Genomic DNA, 14,360 nt, shown 5'->3' with positions numbered 1-14,360 from the left:
GGCAGCCAGTCCCCCTAGGACATTGAGACAAGTGACCTGCACCAAAATACATGAGGTCTGAAGAAAAAGGGGGAGGGTGGGGAGAGCGAAGAGGTAAAGAAAACGAACAATGGTGACTCACCCTAAAACTATTACTTTAACACAGAGGACCAACCAACACGGTACAAACACAACACAACATCTCCCCCATTTTCATAGTTCAGCAGGGAGAATAAAGACCTAACACGTCGAAGAGTCCACTCTGCTCAAGGCAGGAAAGCCTGGGCTTCATTCTGGCTCTGCCAGTTACTAAGCTGTGCGTGCTCACTTCGTCATTACCTGGGCAAATTTCCTTAACTATAAAAGTCTTAAACTAAAAAAAAAATCTTGTATCTCTGGATCCTATGTGTAAGGGCCTGATACTTTTAGCTTACAGCATGTTGACCAAAAAAGCTTTATTTAAGAAGAGGAAATGCCTTACAAAATCCGAGTTCCTGCCAAATCAAAGATTCCTTCTAGAGAGGTATCACGAATTACTTAATGAGGCCAAAAGAAAGGCCACACCACACCTCTAAGCAACAGACCATTGAAATAGATTCTGTCATTTTTCACAGAGGAAAAGAGCTACCTGCTTCTCCCAAAAGTATGAAACCTACAGAACAAGGGTATCACTATTGCTTCATCTTCACAGAAAAGCAGAGAGGGTAATTTCTACCTAATGACATACAATTTCAAAAGAAATCTTCAAGTAAAGAAGGAAAGACAGTCCTAGTTTCTTGGTAGTATGTGAACACGCTGCTGCCAGTTTTAACTACATCAGTGTGCATCTGTTTCCATTTGCTCTGCCCCTGTTGAATATGCAAACTCAGATTACTTATTCATGTTCAAGGATAAGGGGCTATGCCTGAGTAAAGGTGAAGAAAGATAAAGAATGCCATTGCTACTATAAAAATCCCTTGACAGTGAACACTTTCTGCTCCTCTCTGGCAAGTGTCCCGGCAGCATGATGCCGCTCCCAGGGTAAGGTGACCATTTGCTGGGTGACAGAAATCTTAATGTTTGCTTTTCCTCAGCAATGGATTCTCTCACTCATTGTGGAAACTGAACAAAAGTGCTAGTCCTCTACCCTGAGAGTTGTTATGAAAGAAACTCCATTTAAGAATGAACTAAATGTTTTTGAAGTCAGGGTTGCTATTGCTTAAATACTTAGAAAAAAAAGAAATCCTCCAAAATTCATCTTATAATTTTTCTATATTTGTATTATATGACTATTATACCACTAGTCATGTTTCTCTAAATTGCATTATTTTCTTTAAAATTAGTACTTCACTTATTTTGACAAAATGCTTAACCCATTTTTGCTAATCACCCCGTATTTTATTTATTTTTTAAATATATTTTTATTGATTTTAGAGAGGGAGAGGGAGATAGAAACATCAATGATTGAGAAAATCATTGACTGGCTGCCTCCTGCACACCCCACACTGGGTATTGAGCCCGAAACCTGGGCATGTGCCCTGACAGGGAATTGAACTGTGACTTCCTCGTTCATAGGTCGACATTCAACCACTGAGCCACGCCAACTGGGCCATATTTTATTTTTTTTTAAAGTTGCAAAAAGCTTTATAAATGTTACTCTTAAAACCACGTTCCCAAGTCCTATTAAATAGATTGCCATCTTAAATTAAAAATAATTTTTAAAGGACTGTTATGAGTTTAAAGCAGGGGTTCTGTCCTAGCCGGTTTGGCTCAGTGGATAGAGTGTTGGCCTGCAGACCAAAGAGCACCGGGTTTGGTTCCGGTCAAGGGCCCGTACCTTGATTGCAGGCTCCTCCCCAGCCTGGGCTCTGGTCGGGGCTTGTGCAGGAGGCAACCATCAATGTGTTTCTCTCACATCAATGTTTCTTTCTGTCTTTCCCTCTCTCTTCCACTCTCTCTAAAAATCAATGGAAAAATATCCTCGGGTGAGGATTAACAAAAAATAATAATAAAAAGAAAAAATAAAGCAGGGGTTCTAACCCTCACTGAGAGTCAGATCACCTGGGGGAATTCAGAATTGAAGTGACCAGGACACCATCCCTTTCGGATTTTGATCCAATTGGTATAGGGACAGACTCCCATAGTGTTACATTTTTAAAAGCTTCCTCCATGGGTTTAAGCATGCAGCCTAGGTTAGGAACCACTGATATAATTCAACAGAATATGAAACTATTTAAAAAAATCTTCTTTTAAGTGAAGGCAGATCTTTTCTTAGGCAAAATAAAACAGATATTTAAGAAAAACTTGTCTCTAATTGTACAACTATAAATGAAAAGCCATATAAAACACAAAATTTAAAAACAAAATTAAGTCACAAAACCAATTATTTAATTGAAGCTATAAAAAAAGAGGCAATATAATTGATAAAATAATTAGGAAAAGATATTTAGCATGTTTCAAAGATTTAAAACAGTAACAAGACACTTTACAAAAAGTTGTGTGGGAAATAAAATTCTTAAACTATACATAGAAATGTAACATTACAGAGTATCTTATAAAATACAATGACTGAAATATAAAAGGACTGTGTGTACTCTAAATTTGAAAACTATTAATAATGACCAGATATTTAAGTTTAATTTACAGTTCCTGGGGATGAGAATCATAATATTATACAAATCTTCCAAACCAGTGGGCAACAGTTTCCAATTAACCATGAGTGGTATCATCTTCTACAAAGTCTTTGGCCATTTCTGCTGTGATCACATCAATATGACTAACCTGAAGAATAAATGCCAAAAATAAAATCTGTTAAATCTTAAAGAAATATATCAGTGTTCACACTGTACAGGGTAATAGTTAAAATATACAGCCTATTACCTGTAAATTTTACATATCAAGTCAAATGATTCTAAAACATGGACTGATAAAACCTTTACTTATAACTAGAGGCCCAGTGCACGAAATTCGTGCATAGGTAGGATCCCTAGCAACTGCCGGCTATCAGCCAGGGGCTCCCTTCCTGCAGTTGGCCAGCCGGCCCTGCCCTCTAGTCGAACTCCGAGTCGAGGGGACAATTTGCATATTAGGCTTTTATTATATAGATTATTATATAGATGGTTTGTTCAATGTGTGAGTTTAAAAACATTCTGCCTTTTAATGCTCTGAAGATATGGACAAGAACTTATGCCTATGTATTGTTTTGCTGTTTCAGAGAACATTAAGGCTTATTAAAACACCAAGAAAAACGGTCCAGCCAAATATAAATCAATGTACTTAACTGTTAAAGACTTCATTAAGAAGCAACGAATGACTAGATAGGAAGATACTGTCTCTTAATGCCAATGGAAAAAAAATAAGTGCAGTGAATACCACAAAAAAACTGCTAAATCTCCTGTGTACTTTAAGTAAAGTTTTTTCTTTACAAAGACATCATAGATGAGCAACAACTTTCTAAGTTTTCTTTCATGACTGAAGTAACACAAAATAAGAATTCAATATGATGGATTAAATACTACATAAACTTAAACTTCATGTTAAAAAAGTTACCTTATTTCTGAATTTTACACCATAAAATTTGTCAGCTGACTCAAGCAGTTCAGGCCTAAAAGTAGTTGTAATAAATTGAGCATGTACAGCAAGTTCCATAATCATATCTGTAAAAAAAAAAAAGTAATTTAACAAGACCCTTTTCTCAGTAATCTTAGAATTTAAAATGCAACTATCTTTACTCTTAATATTCAAAACAGCCTGTGACTATTTTTATGCATATACCTACAAAAATTACCACCTTAATTTCTTAAATTAGAAATAAATCTTTAACCCCAATATCTTAGTTCCAGAATATAAAGAAGCAGTAACTTCTAATACAGCATTAGAAATAATGAGAGCAAAACGCCTTTCCCCTGCTACCACCTCCAAAGATATATATTTTTTTTAATTGACCTTACTGGTGTTTTTATTTTAATTTATTGATTTTTTTTTTTTAGTGAGCAAGCAAGAGAGAAAAATCACTGTGTTGTTCCCCTCATTCATGCACTCACTAGTTATCTCTTGTATGTGCTCTGACCAGGAATCAAGCCCATAACCCTGACACATGAGCTTCTAACCAACTGAGTTGGCCTGCCAGGGCTTCCCCAAAGATCTTCTGAACTTACTAAAGATCAAATACAGATTCTTTAACCACATAATCAATAATGTTTATGACAGAAACTACTCAAACATTGAAATAAAAGTTTTAAAATGAGCAACTTCTACATTAAAAAGTTTAACTCAAGTACAATTTTCTTTTTTTTAATTGATTTTTGGAGAGAAGGGAGAGAGGGAGAGAGAAAGAAATAGACTGGTTGCCTCCTGCATGCACCCTCAGACTGGGCATTGAACAGCAACCTAGGTATGTGCCCTGACTGGGAACCAAACCCAAAACCTTTTGGTATACGGGACAATGCTCCAACAAACAGCCACACTGGCCAGGGCAGTAGGATTTTCAATTGATTCAAAAAATTACATCTTTCTCACAGAACTTTGCAAAGAAGTCTAATGTTAAATTTTAAAAACCTATTAAAAGATAAATTTTATTTACTAACTAGAGGCCCGATGCACGAAATTCATGCAAGGGGCTTGGCCCTCGAAGCCTCAGCTTAATCTGGAAGGGTCATCTGGAAGTCATTCTGCTGTTCGGTCTAATTCGCATATTAGCTCTTTATTATATAGGATACATATCCTATCTAGTAACCCCAAATCTCTCAAGCAGCAAGAAATCACTATAAAAGAGTTAAGCTATCATTTTAGAGCATGTTCTCATTGCTAAGTGTAAAACCAAAACTGTACCTGACACAGCCTTTCTGTGCTGAGCATCCAGAGCCTGGTCAATCTCATCAAACAAGTAAAAAGGAGCTGGGTCACATTTCTGAATGGCAAAAATGAGAGCAAGAGCTACCAAGGATTTCTGTCCACCTGAAAGCTGTTGCATTTCTCTCATTTCACCTTGTTTTCCTGTAAATGACACCTAAGAAAACATTTGTGTCAATATCCGAAAGGGGTTGAATCACAATCATCTCTTTAAATTAAATTGAATACATCTATTTAGATTTGCAAAATATTTACAAATTACAACTATGATAATTACTGAGGAAAACTGGATGTAAAAGCATTTACCCTGATTCCAACTCCAGTGAACTGGTCAACTGATGGGACACTACTTTGTGACCCAGAACCCCTCTCACTTTCACCACTCCCTTCTCCTTCATCCTGAGACTGGCTGCCCTCAACATCTCCTTTCTTCATCACCAAAGTAGCTTTGCCACCAGGTACCAGCTTCTGAAACACTTCACTGAAGTTCTTGGATACCTTAAAATAAACAAACAGATAGATATATAAGGTTGGGTGTCAATTCAAATATAAATTTTGCTTATGTGGAACTATACATCTTACTGCTTAAAACAAAAATAAGTATGTAAAAGCAATCAAGTATTTTTTTAGTATGCATTTTTTTAACTGGCTTTTTTTTTTTTTTAAATATATTTCATTGATTTTCCGCAGAGAGGAAGGGAGAGGGATAGAGAGCCAGAAACATCGATGAGGGAGAAACATCGATCAGCTGCCTCCTGCACACCTCCCACTGGGGATGTGCCCGCAACCAAGGCACATGCCCCCGACCGGAATCGAACCTGGAACCCTCCAGTCCGCAGACCGACGCTCCATCCACTGAGCCAAACCGGCCTCGGCCTCAGCTAATTGACTTTTTTTTAGAGGGAGGGAGAAGGGGAGAGGGTGAGAGAGAGAGAGAGAGAGAGAGAGATTTGTTGTTCCACTTATTTATGCATTCATTGTTTGATTCTTGTACATCCCCTAACTGGGGATGAACCCAAAACCTTGGTGAGTAGGAACAATGCTCTATGCTACCCAGCAAGGGCCAGAAGTTGGTTTTTTTTTTTAAGAACAATAACAGATGTGATCCTTTTAAGAACTGTGTAGCCCTGGCCAGTGGTGTGGCTCATTTGCCTGGTTGTCATCCTGTGCACCAAAAGATTGCCAGTTTAATTCTCGGTTAGGGTATGTGCCCGGATTGTGGGCTCATTCCCAGGTGAGAGGTGTGCAGGAGGCAACTGAGAGATGTTTCATTCTCATATTAATGTTTCTCTCTCTTCCCTCCTCTCTCTCTAAAAAAATACAATGAAAATATTTTTTAAAATAATCTTAAAAAAAAAAAACTATGTGTAAAATATTCTAGTTACTATGTTAGCAACTTATGTGCTGAATTTATTCACATATATTAGATCCAACTATCAGTGGAAAAAAATCCTTACAAACTGAAAAATAAACTGAATGATAGCTGAAGCTTTTGTCATGTGTGTTTATTTATTACTAAAAGAAACATACGACTCTAGCCGGCTTGACTCAGTGGATAGAGTGGTCAGCCCTTGGACTGAAGGGTCTCGGTTGCAGGCTCCATTCCCAGCCCCAGTCAGGGTGCATGGGGAAGGCAATCAATGTGTCTCTCTCACATACATGTTTCTCTCTGTCTCTCCCCTCCCTGTCCCCTCTCTCTGGGGGAAAAAAAAGGAAAGAAACATACCTGTTTGAAAGTTAACTGAATAGCTTCATATTTTCGAAGTTCGAGTACATTCATCAATTCCATGATTGATTTGTAACCCCTATCCAATTCTTCTTGTCGCTTTATTAATTTTTCTTTTTGCTCAGAGAAATTTACAAACTGGTCTAAAGCTTTTTTGTTAACATGACTATACTTCTTCAATTCTGTGTTGCACTGTTCAAGTTTTCGAAACAACTACAAGGAGGAAAAAATGTATACGTAAATTCATATACAGAAAAATTTGCAATGAGATTTCAAATTTAAAAACAACAAGATTTACCTGTTTGAGACTCAGTGTTTGGTATTTTTCAAATGCTTCCTGGGGAAGTGATCCAAGTTCTCGAATTTTCTTCATACATTCTTCTTTCTTCTTCAGTAGCATGCCTTGTCGATTTGTCATCTTTTCTAGTTCCTTAGTGTCATGATTTATAGCATCCATGTGTTCTTTTTCCATATTTTTCCAGCGCTCCATACTCTTCTGAAGTTCCTTAATTCCAGCTTCTGTTTTATCAATGGAATTGTCCAAATCTGAAGTGGAGAGGTGGGGGGAACAAATTAGATCGTAATACCTATTTTATAGACAGAATGTTATTTGACCAAAGGTTTTATTTTAATGGTCAAATCTATCAAAATAAATAGGCTTTTTCATGTTTGTTTAAATTTTACTGTGAAAAATTCATAAAACATTTAATTCAGGATAAATTAGAATTTTACATAAGAATCATGAGTATAGTTTTTATTATTATTTAATGTTTATCTTTAGAAAAAACTAAAAAAGAATTTTCTACTCAGTAAGTAGGTGGTAAGAAAATTGATTGTTATTTCATACTTTTCTCAAAATTAATAATTTACAATCTCAAAATTGTCACAAATATTTCAATAAAACAAAGATTACTATCTATAATCAACACCCTAACTCTGTTCACTATAGACTGTTTATGATAATGGAAAACAAAAAATCATTACTAGATAATTTTGCCTTTTTGAATATTTCATTTTGTAGTAAACAATGTTATAAAACAAATAAGCTAAATTTAACTAAATACCTAAAAAAATTTACTAAACAATAATTTACCTTCTGATCGTGCCATCGTGTCTTTTACTCTTTTATTGATGGCTTCAAGTTCTGAGGTTGTAGCAGTGAGAACAGTACCCCCTTCTGTCTCTCTCAGTTCATTCAGTTCCTGCAACACAAAAGGAACTTATGAGCATTCATCCACAAAATATGAATGTTAGTTTCAAAATGTTATGATTAGCAACAGTTTCTATAGCTGTTATGTTTGAATAAACATTCAGAAAACAAAAAAATATACTTCATACAATTGCAAATACTTAAAGTACCATTACAGGGGGGAAAAGTAATGATATAATTACTAAAAAATTTCTCCACATCTACCTTCTACTGATAAAATATTAATAACTTTTACTGAGTACCTAGATTGTGCCAGGATACAAATACAAAACAGTATTAGACAGTCCTGAAACTGAAGCTTAGAAGTATTAAATGACTTATCTAAGATCATACACCAGGTGGCAATGTTAGGCAGGTGGTCACACTGCTAGTCTTTTGGTCCCCAAAGTCCATGCTCTCAAACAGAGACTCTTATATGTACCTTCAAATGGTTATGGTCGTCAAGGAACTCCCGAAAAAGAACATACCTGTTCTACTTGGTCCAAGCGTTTTCTCAAATTCTCATTGAGATAAGTCTCTACTCGAGTAATAATACCTTCTAATTTAATTCTTTCATTCAGCAACTGTCTGTTTTCCTAAAAGAAAAGAAAAGTATTTGTCTACATAGGCATGTACATTTCACATACAGGAATGCTGTTAATTTGCTGTCATCCCTATTACTTGTGTTCAAATAAGCATTATGGAGTTTTATACCATTCCAAAGACTGTATATTTTCTATCTTCAAAATGCTAAGTTTTTGTGCCTGGTTCTTTTTATAAGCATACTACCAAAAATGTTTTTCTTTTCCTGCTTTTAAGTTTTTTGGACTTAATATTGTTTAAATCTGTTTCAATAATAAAATGTTATTAAAATGTTTAATTCAAATAACATTGAATATGTAAAGATGGTCATATTAATAAATATGGCAAAGCTAACAAGTCAAACCTTACTAGTGATAAATATGCACTAAATAAGATAGAATAAAATGAAGATTTCTTGTATAATCCTACCATATACAGAATGGTTTAGGAAAACTTACTAAAATCTTTTTTTATTTACTCTTATGGATAAGTCCAAGTGTCATTTTTACATTTTTTCAATAATCTTTCACATTTCTTTATTAGCAAGAAAAATACTTTCCACAATAACCAGTTATCAACAATTATTTTTCCTGTCAATTGTACTTGCCTGCTGAAGTTGACGAATTTCATCATTCAGTGCATCTACTCTCTTCTGATCTTCCAGACTAAGTTGAGAAAGCAAATCAGTTCCCAGCTCTGCTTTTAATGATTCTCTGGTGGACTCCATAGCATGCAAACTTGCCTCCAAACTTTGTAAGCTACGTTGCTATAAGACAGATAACTCATGTATTAATAAAGGTATTAGTTACTGTATCACTTATAATAGTAAAAAATTGGTAACCATCTACATTTGATATTAAAGTGAGCTAAGAATCATATCAATTCAAATTAACTATTAGGTATCCATTACATTTGATAATTAGAACTATGTAGCAATAATATTCATGATGCAATACTATGGGGCTGTGTGAAATACCATATCCTATGATCAAACTATATAAAAATCTTCACATATACTCATAAGAACCAAAAATAGTTGCTAGAATGTATTGGGGTAGAATAATTGTGGGTAATTTTTAGAAAAAAAAAATTGTATTAGTACTGATGTACCAAATTATTTTCTCAAACAGCTTCACATTTATAGACCAATATATATTTTCACTGTAACAGCAGTTACAATTTGCTTTATACTCATTTTAAAACTCTGAACAAAATGCAATCAAATATTCAAATAACTCCATAAATAGTATTTTACAGTCAAAAATGATTAATTAATTACAAATTCATTACTACCAGACAGTACTATTATGCCATAGTTCAAAATGCCTATTTGTTGAATGAATTTGGAAAATCTGAATGTGGGCTAGGAAGAGACACTTTAGGTACCCTTGGGTATAAGTGTGGATAACCTATTTAACATGGTTCACCCAATTCTATTAATTAAAACATCCTATCTAATAAAGATGAAATATGCAAATTGACCATCATACCGTCACAAAGATGGCAGCACCCACAGTAGAGGAGGAAGGGTTTCCGTAAAACAAGATGGCTGCACCCACAGCAGAGGCCGAGTTGCCATAAGAGCCTTAACGAGCCATCAGCAGGGATGTGAGGCTGCACCCCCCACCCGGTGGGGCTTGACAGGGGACGTTAGGCTGCGCCCCCCGCCCCAGCGCTGGGCCGGGGGACCTCAGGCCACACCCTCTGCCCTGGCACCAGGCCAGGGGAACTGAGGCCACACCCCCTGTCCCGGCGCTGGGCCAGGGGACCTGAGGCCGTGCTCCCCCAACCCTGGCGCCGGGGGACCTAAGGCTGCGCCCCCCATCCCCCACCCAGCAGGGCTTGACAGGGGCCCTGAGGCTGTGCCGCCCACCTGGTGGAGCTTGACGGGGGACCTGAGGCTGCACCCCCCACCAGGCGAGGCTTGACGGGGGCCCTGAGGCTGCACCGCCCACCCAGCGGGGCTTGACGGGGGATCTCAGGCTGCGTCCCCTACCCGGTGGGGCTTGACAGGGGACCTCAAGTCGTGCCCCCTGCTCCAGCTCTGGGCCAGGGGGCCTCATGCTGTGCCCCCCACTTCGGCGCCGGGCCAGGGGACCTGAGGCCGTGCCCCCCGCCCAGCAGGGCTTGACAGGCTACCTCAGGCTGCGCCCCCCACCCGGCAGGGCTTGATGGGGGACCTTAAGGTGCACCCCCTGCCCTGGTGCTGGGCCAGGGGACCTCAGGCTGCGACCCCCCGCCCCAGCGCCTGGCCGGGGGACCTGAGAGTGCGCCGGGGGACCTGAGGCTGCGCCCCCTGCCCAGCACCGGGCCGGAGGACCTGAGGCTGCACCTCCCACCCTGCGGGGCTTAATGGGGGCCCTGAGGCTGCACCCCCACCTGGCGGGGCTTGACAGGGGACCTGAGGCTGCGCCCCCCCGCCCAGAGGGGCTTGACAAGGGTGGGGACAGCCTGGTCTGGATCTTGCCCAACAGGGGTGGGGCCAGCTGGGTCTGGGTCTCGCACAATTTTGAGGCGCCGTGGGTGGGCGGGGACTTGACTCTGGGTCCTGTGGCGCACCCAGACTCTGACAAGTGGAAGATTTTCATATACATTTTACTAATTTTCTTTCATCTGTCACTTCTATTATAGAGAAAGGGCAAATAGCAGTATTAAAATATTTCTTCTAATTAATCCCCTTTTAATGTGCACAAATTTCATGCACCAGGCCACTAGTTTATAATAAAAGGCATACTTACGAACCTTTGGCATAAAAGTTTTTTCTGACTGCTGCCTCTTCTCTTTTAGCATCTTCATTTCTGATAATATGCTATCTCGAGATGCTTTAAATTTCCGTTGCTGGGTCTCTATCTGCTGCATTTGGTTCATCAACTGGTCAATTTCATTATTAATCCATATGCAAGGCTAAGGAAAATTCTCTCCAACTTGTAAATACATCTTATGTTCTAAACTCTTTTCAATTCTTATAAACACATTTTGTATCCCCTTCCTCTTCTTTACCCTTAAATAAAAGTTGTTTCCTCAAATTTATAGACCATAAGAATGTTGAATTAAATGGTGTTCACCCCACCATTTCTCTTTCAAAATAACATGTTATTTTACTAATAGCTATACCAATCAACCAATCAATATTCTTGGAAAACCCTAGAAGAAGCTAAATGAAATGTAACAGTATTTTTTAACATCTTTTCATTAAACAAATACTTATTGTGTAGTCTATTACGCTTAAAGCATCAATTATATATGGAAGTTATGTATGTATGAAGAGGCCTTGCCCAATGTGGAAGAATAATTCTGCCTCACTGGATTATCAAATATGGAAAGGTAGTTGGTGTCAATTTTCTTTTTCCTAGTATTTCACCATGCTTTCTTAGTGGTAAGAAGTTGCCAAATTTAGACAGTTCTCAAAGTATGCTATGTAGACCTCTGCAAAGTAAAAACTAGGATATTTACCTTTTTCTCAGTGCTATTGCTTTCACTGATGGCACAGAAGCTATAAACTCCTATTTTTTAAAAATGCCAGTTTCAATTAAGAATATTTTAATGAAGCAGTAAAAATGATTATTAAAATCAAATGATTATTAAAATACAGATACTGCTGCTCGAGTATCTGTATTTTTAGTACTGTGTGACATAATGTGAAGTAACATAAAGCACTTTTGCCTTAAACCATGGCTGTTTTAAGAAAATGAGCAGGCACAACTATTTCATTTGTAAGCTTTTTTATGTATGTGTGATTTTAAGAGTACCTTTATTAAAGCTGACAGTGAAACAAGGGCTGAAGTAGTCACTCGTAATGGCACACCATTTTTATGGATTTTGACAGCCATTTCCTCCACCCTACTAAATCTCAGCCAAATGACCACGAGATAGTAAAATCTAATGGACATTTTCAACCCTTATATATTTAATTTCTATGAAGAATGTAGCATTTCTGATTACTCCTCTCCCCTTTCTTCCATGAAACACTATCCTGGTTTTCCTTCTACAATTTTCTAACTAATCCTCCTCAGTTACCTTATAACCTTAAATTTTAGTGTTTCTTGAGTTCTTTTCGCACAGAAGCAGACTCACTACTAGCTATTTATCAACAAAGTAAAGGATCAATGCTAAAATAGTTTTTTCTGCCTTCAGAAGTTAGCCAAATATAAGCTTCTGTACTTAAATAAAAGTCAAAGTAAAACACATGGAATTTTTTCCCACTGTATATGAGAAGACACACCTAACATGCAAAAGATTATATATTCTAACCAAAATGCAGTTCTTTCTCCACAGTAGCACAAAAAGATATTTTCAATATTTCTGCGCAGGTTTTCATTGAGCTTTGCTTCAAGCTCACCTAGTTCTTCTTCTGCTTTTCGAACATCTTTTTGTAATTCAAGTCTAGATTTCCTTGTGTCATAATAACCTCCAGTTAGAGCACCCCGATGACTAACTTGGTCACCTATAAATAAAACATAAGAAAGGTAGTAATTCTTTATAACAACTTTACTCAATGATATACTTACTTACAATCAAACAACTAAAGGTTTTATCTATTTAATGAGAATTAAAAAGAATTTAAGCTACTCTGAAAAAAATTTGCTTTCCAATATTAAAATATGCATTTAAAAAAATGTGCCTTTTAGGTGAGCCCAAACCTCTGCTAGAAAATGGAGACATGTGAACAGGACATAGAACTAGCTTGGAATTCCCACTGGCCATATTTGGGAAAATTTGATAAAAAATAAGTGACAATGTAGTAACACATGGAATAAAAAAATAATCCATTAATCACAGTGATACTTTAAAATAAGAATAAAAGGAGAGGGCTTTCTTTACAGAACAGTGACAGCTAATAAATACAGAAGCAATATAAGAATCACCATTCTGAAACCCTCAGTGTATTAATTGAGTCAGGCAATGATCAGCAAAGGATGCTAAAAAAGTTGTGGGGGAACATGATGTTTAGTATTCTTAAAGGACAATCCCACATATAATTTATTAATTAAAAAGGGAAAAGGTATTTTGCTAGTGGTCAAACTTAGCATTACCAACAGTGGGATACATTATGTGATACTATATGTACATATCACTATGCCAAGAATTTTTAACCTGAATCTAATGATAAGAAAGAAGACAAATACAGAGAATGGACATTTTTTTGAGAAAGTCAATTTCTGTGGGTAGAAAGAAACAGGAGAAACTGTCCTATATTAAAATAATCTAAAGAGAAGACATTGCCTGCATCCTGGACAGAAAAACGATTTGAATGTGATAATCACTTCATAAGGTATATAAATGTCAAATCACTATGCTGTACACTAATATAATATTGCATGTCAACTATACTGTAATTTAAAAAAAAAATTTTTATTTTGGGGCAATTGAGAAAATTTGAATGTAGACCCTTTTTAAATTTTATAAGGTTAAGATTAAATTTCTTAGGCTTAACGATGACATTAGAGTTATAAAGGAGAATGTCCTGTTCTTAGGAGATACATGCTTTAAATTTTAGAGATCAAATGTCATTATTGTAAAACTTACTCTCAGATGGTTCAAAACAACATAAAATTTTACATATATAGAGACAAAGCTGGAGGGTGGTTTACCTTCTTTCATCAACACATAAATATTGTAAAGGGGAAAAAAATGAAGGCAAGTGAACCTATGTATAAGAGGTTCTTAACCTGGATTCCACAGATAAAATTTAGGAGGTCCTTGTCTTGAGTGGGAAAAAAATTTATATCTTTATTTTTATGCTAATCTCAAATGAAATTTAGTAATTCCTTCTATAATGAATGAGACAAGAACCACAGTTTATCAGTACTTGTGACTTCATTATCCAGAGAAATAACAGATATTTTCTATCAAATAACACTTGTCACAAATCTCAAAATATTGTTTACATGCAGCAGTGCTTCAAAATTATGATTTACTAGAGGCCCAGTGCACGAATATGTGCATGGGCAGGGTCCCTAGGCCTGGCCGGCAATCAGCGGGGCCTTCCAGCCGGGGGGAGGAACAGGGCACAGGTTGGCCGCCAGCCCTCGGCCCCTCTGAGAAAGGGGCCGC

The 14,360-nt window shown here is 37.2% G+C and overlaps 1 protein-coding gene across 1 annotated transcript in view; it reads right to left on the bottom strand.

The window, feature by feature from the left end:
• Positions 1 to 2,329: 2,329 nt before the first annotated feature.
• SMC3 (structural maintenance of chromosomes 3) overlaps positions 2,330 to 14,360 on the bottom strand; it is a 31,036-nt gene continuing 19,005 nt past the window's right edge. The window contains exons 19-29 of the mRNA XM_054729082.1: positions 12,596 to 12,750; positions 11,049 to 11,198; positions 8,914 to 9,072; positions 8,213 to 8,320; positions 7,629 to 7,737; positions 6,834 to 7,081; positions 6,536 to 6,748; positions 5,116 to 5,307; positions 4,789 to 4,966; positions 3,508 to 3,614; positions 2,330 to 2,739 (exon numbers count right to left, since the gene is read on the bottom strand). Coding sequence (XP_054585057.1) covers positions 2,668 to 2,739; positions 3,508 to 3,614; positions 4,789 to 4,966; positions 5,116 to 5,307; positions 6,536 to 6,748; positions 6,834 to 7,081; positions 7,629 to 7,737; positions 8,213 to 8,320; positions 8,914 to 9,072; positions 11,049 to 11,198; positions 12,596 to 12,750 — 1,691 coding nt within the window. The 3' untranslated portion in view covers positions 2,330 to 2,667. The remainder of the gene's footprint in view (positions 2,740 to 3,507; positions 3,615 to 4,788; positions 4,967 to 5,115; positions 5,308 to 6,535; positions 6,749 to 6,833; positions 7,082 to 7,628; positions 7,738 to 8,212; positions 8,321 to 8,913; positions 9,073 to 11,048; positions 11,199 to 12,595; positions 12,751 to 14,360) is intronic.

The sequence above is a fragment of the Eptesicus fuscus genome, chromosome 17 (assembly GCF_027574615.1).
Source record: "Eptesicus fuscus isolate TK198812 chromosome 17, DD_ASM_mEF_20220401, whole genome shotgun sequence".
NCBI classification, from domain to species: Eukaryota; Metazoa; Chordata; class Mammalia; order Chiroptera; family Vespertilionidae; genus Eptesicus; species Eptesicus fuscus.
The sequence above is the reverse complement of the archived record's forward strand: the minus strand, read 5'-3'. Positions and strand labels throughout refer to the sequence as shown.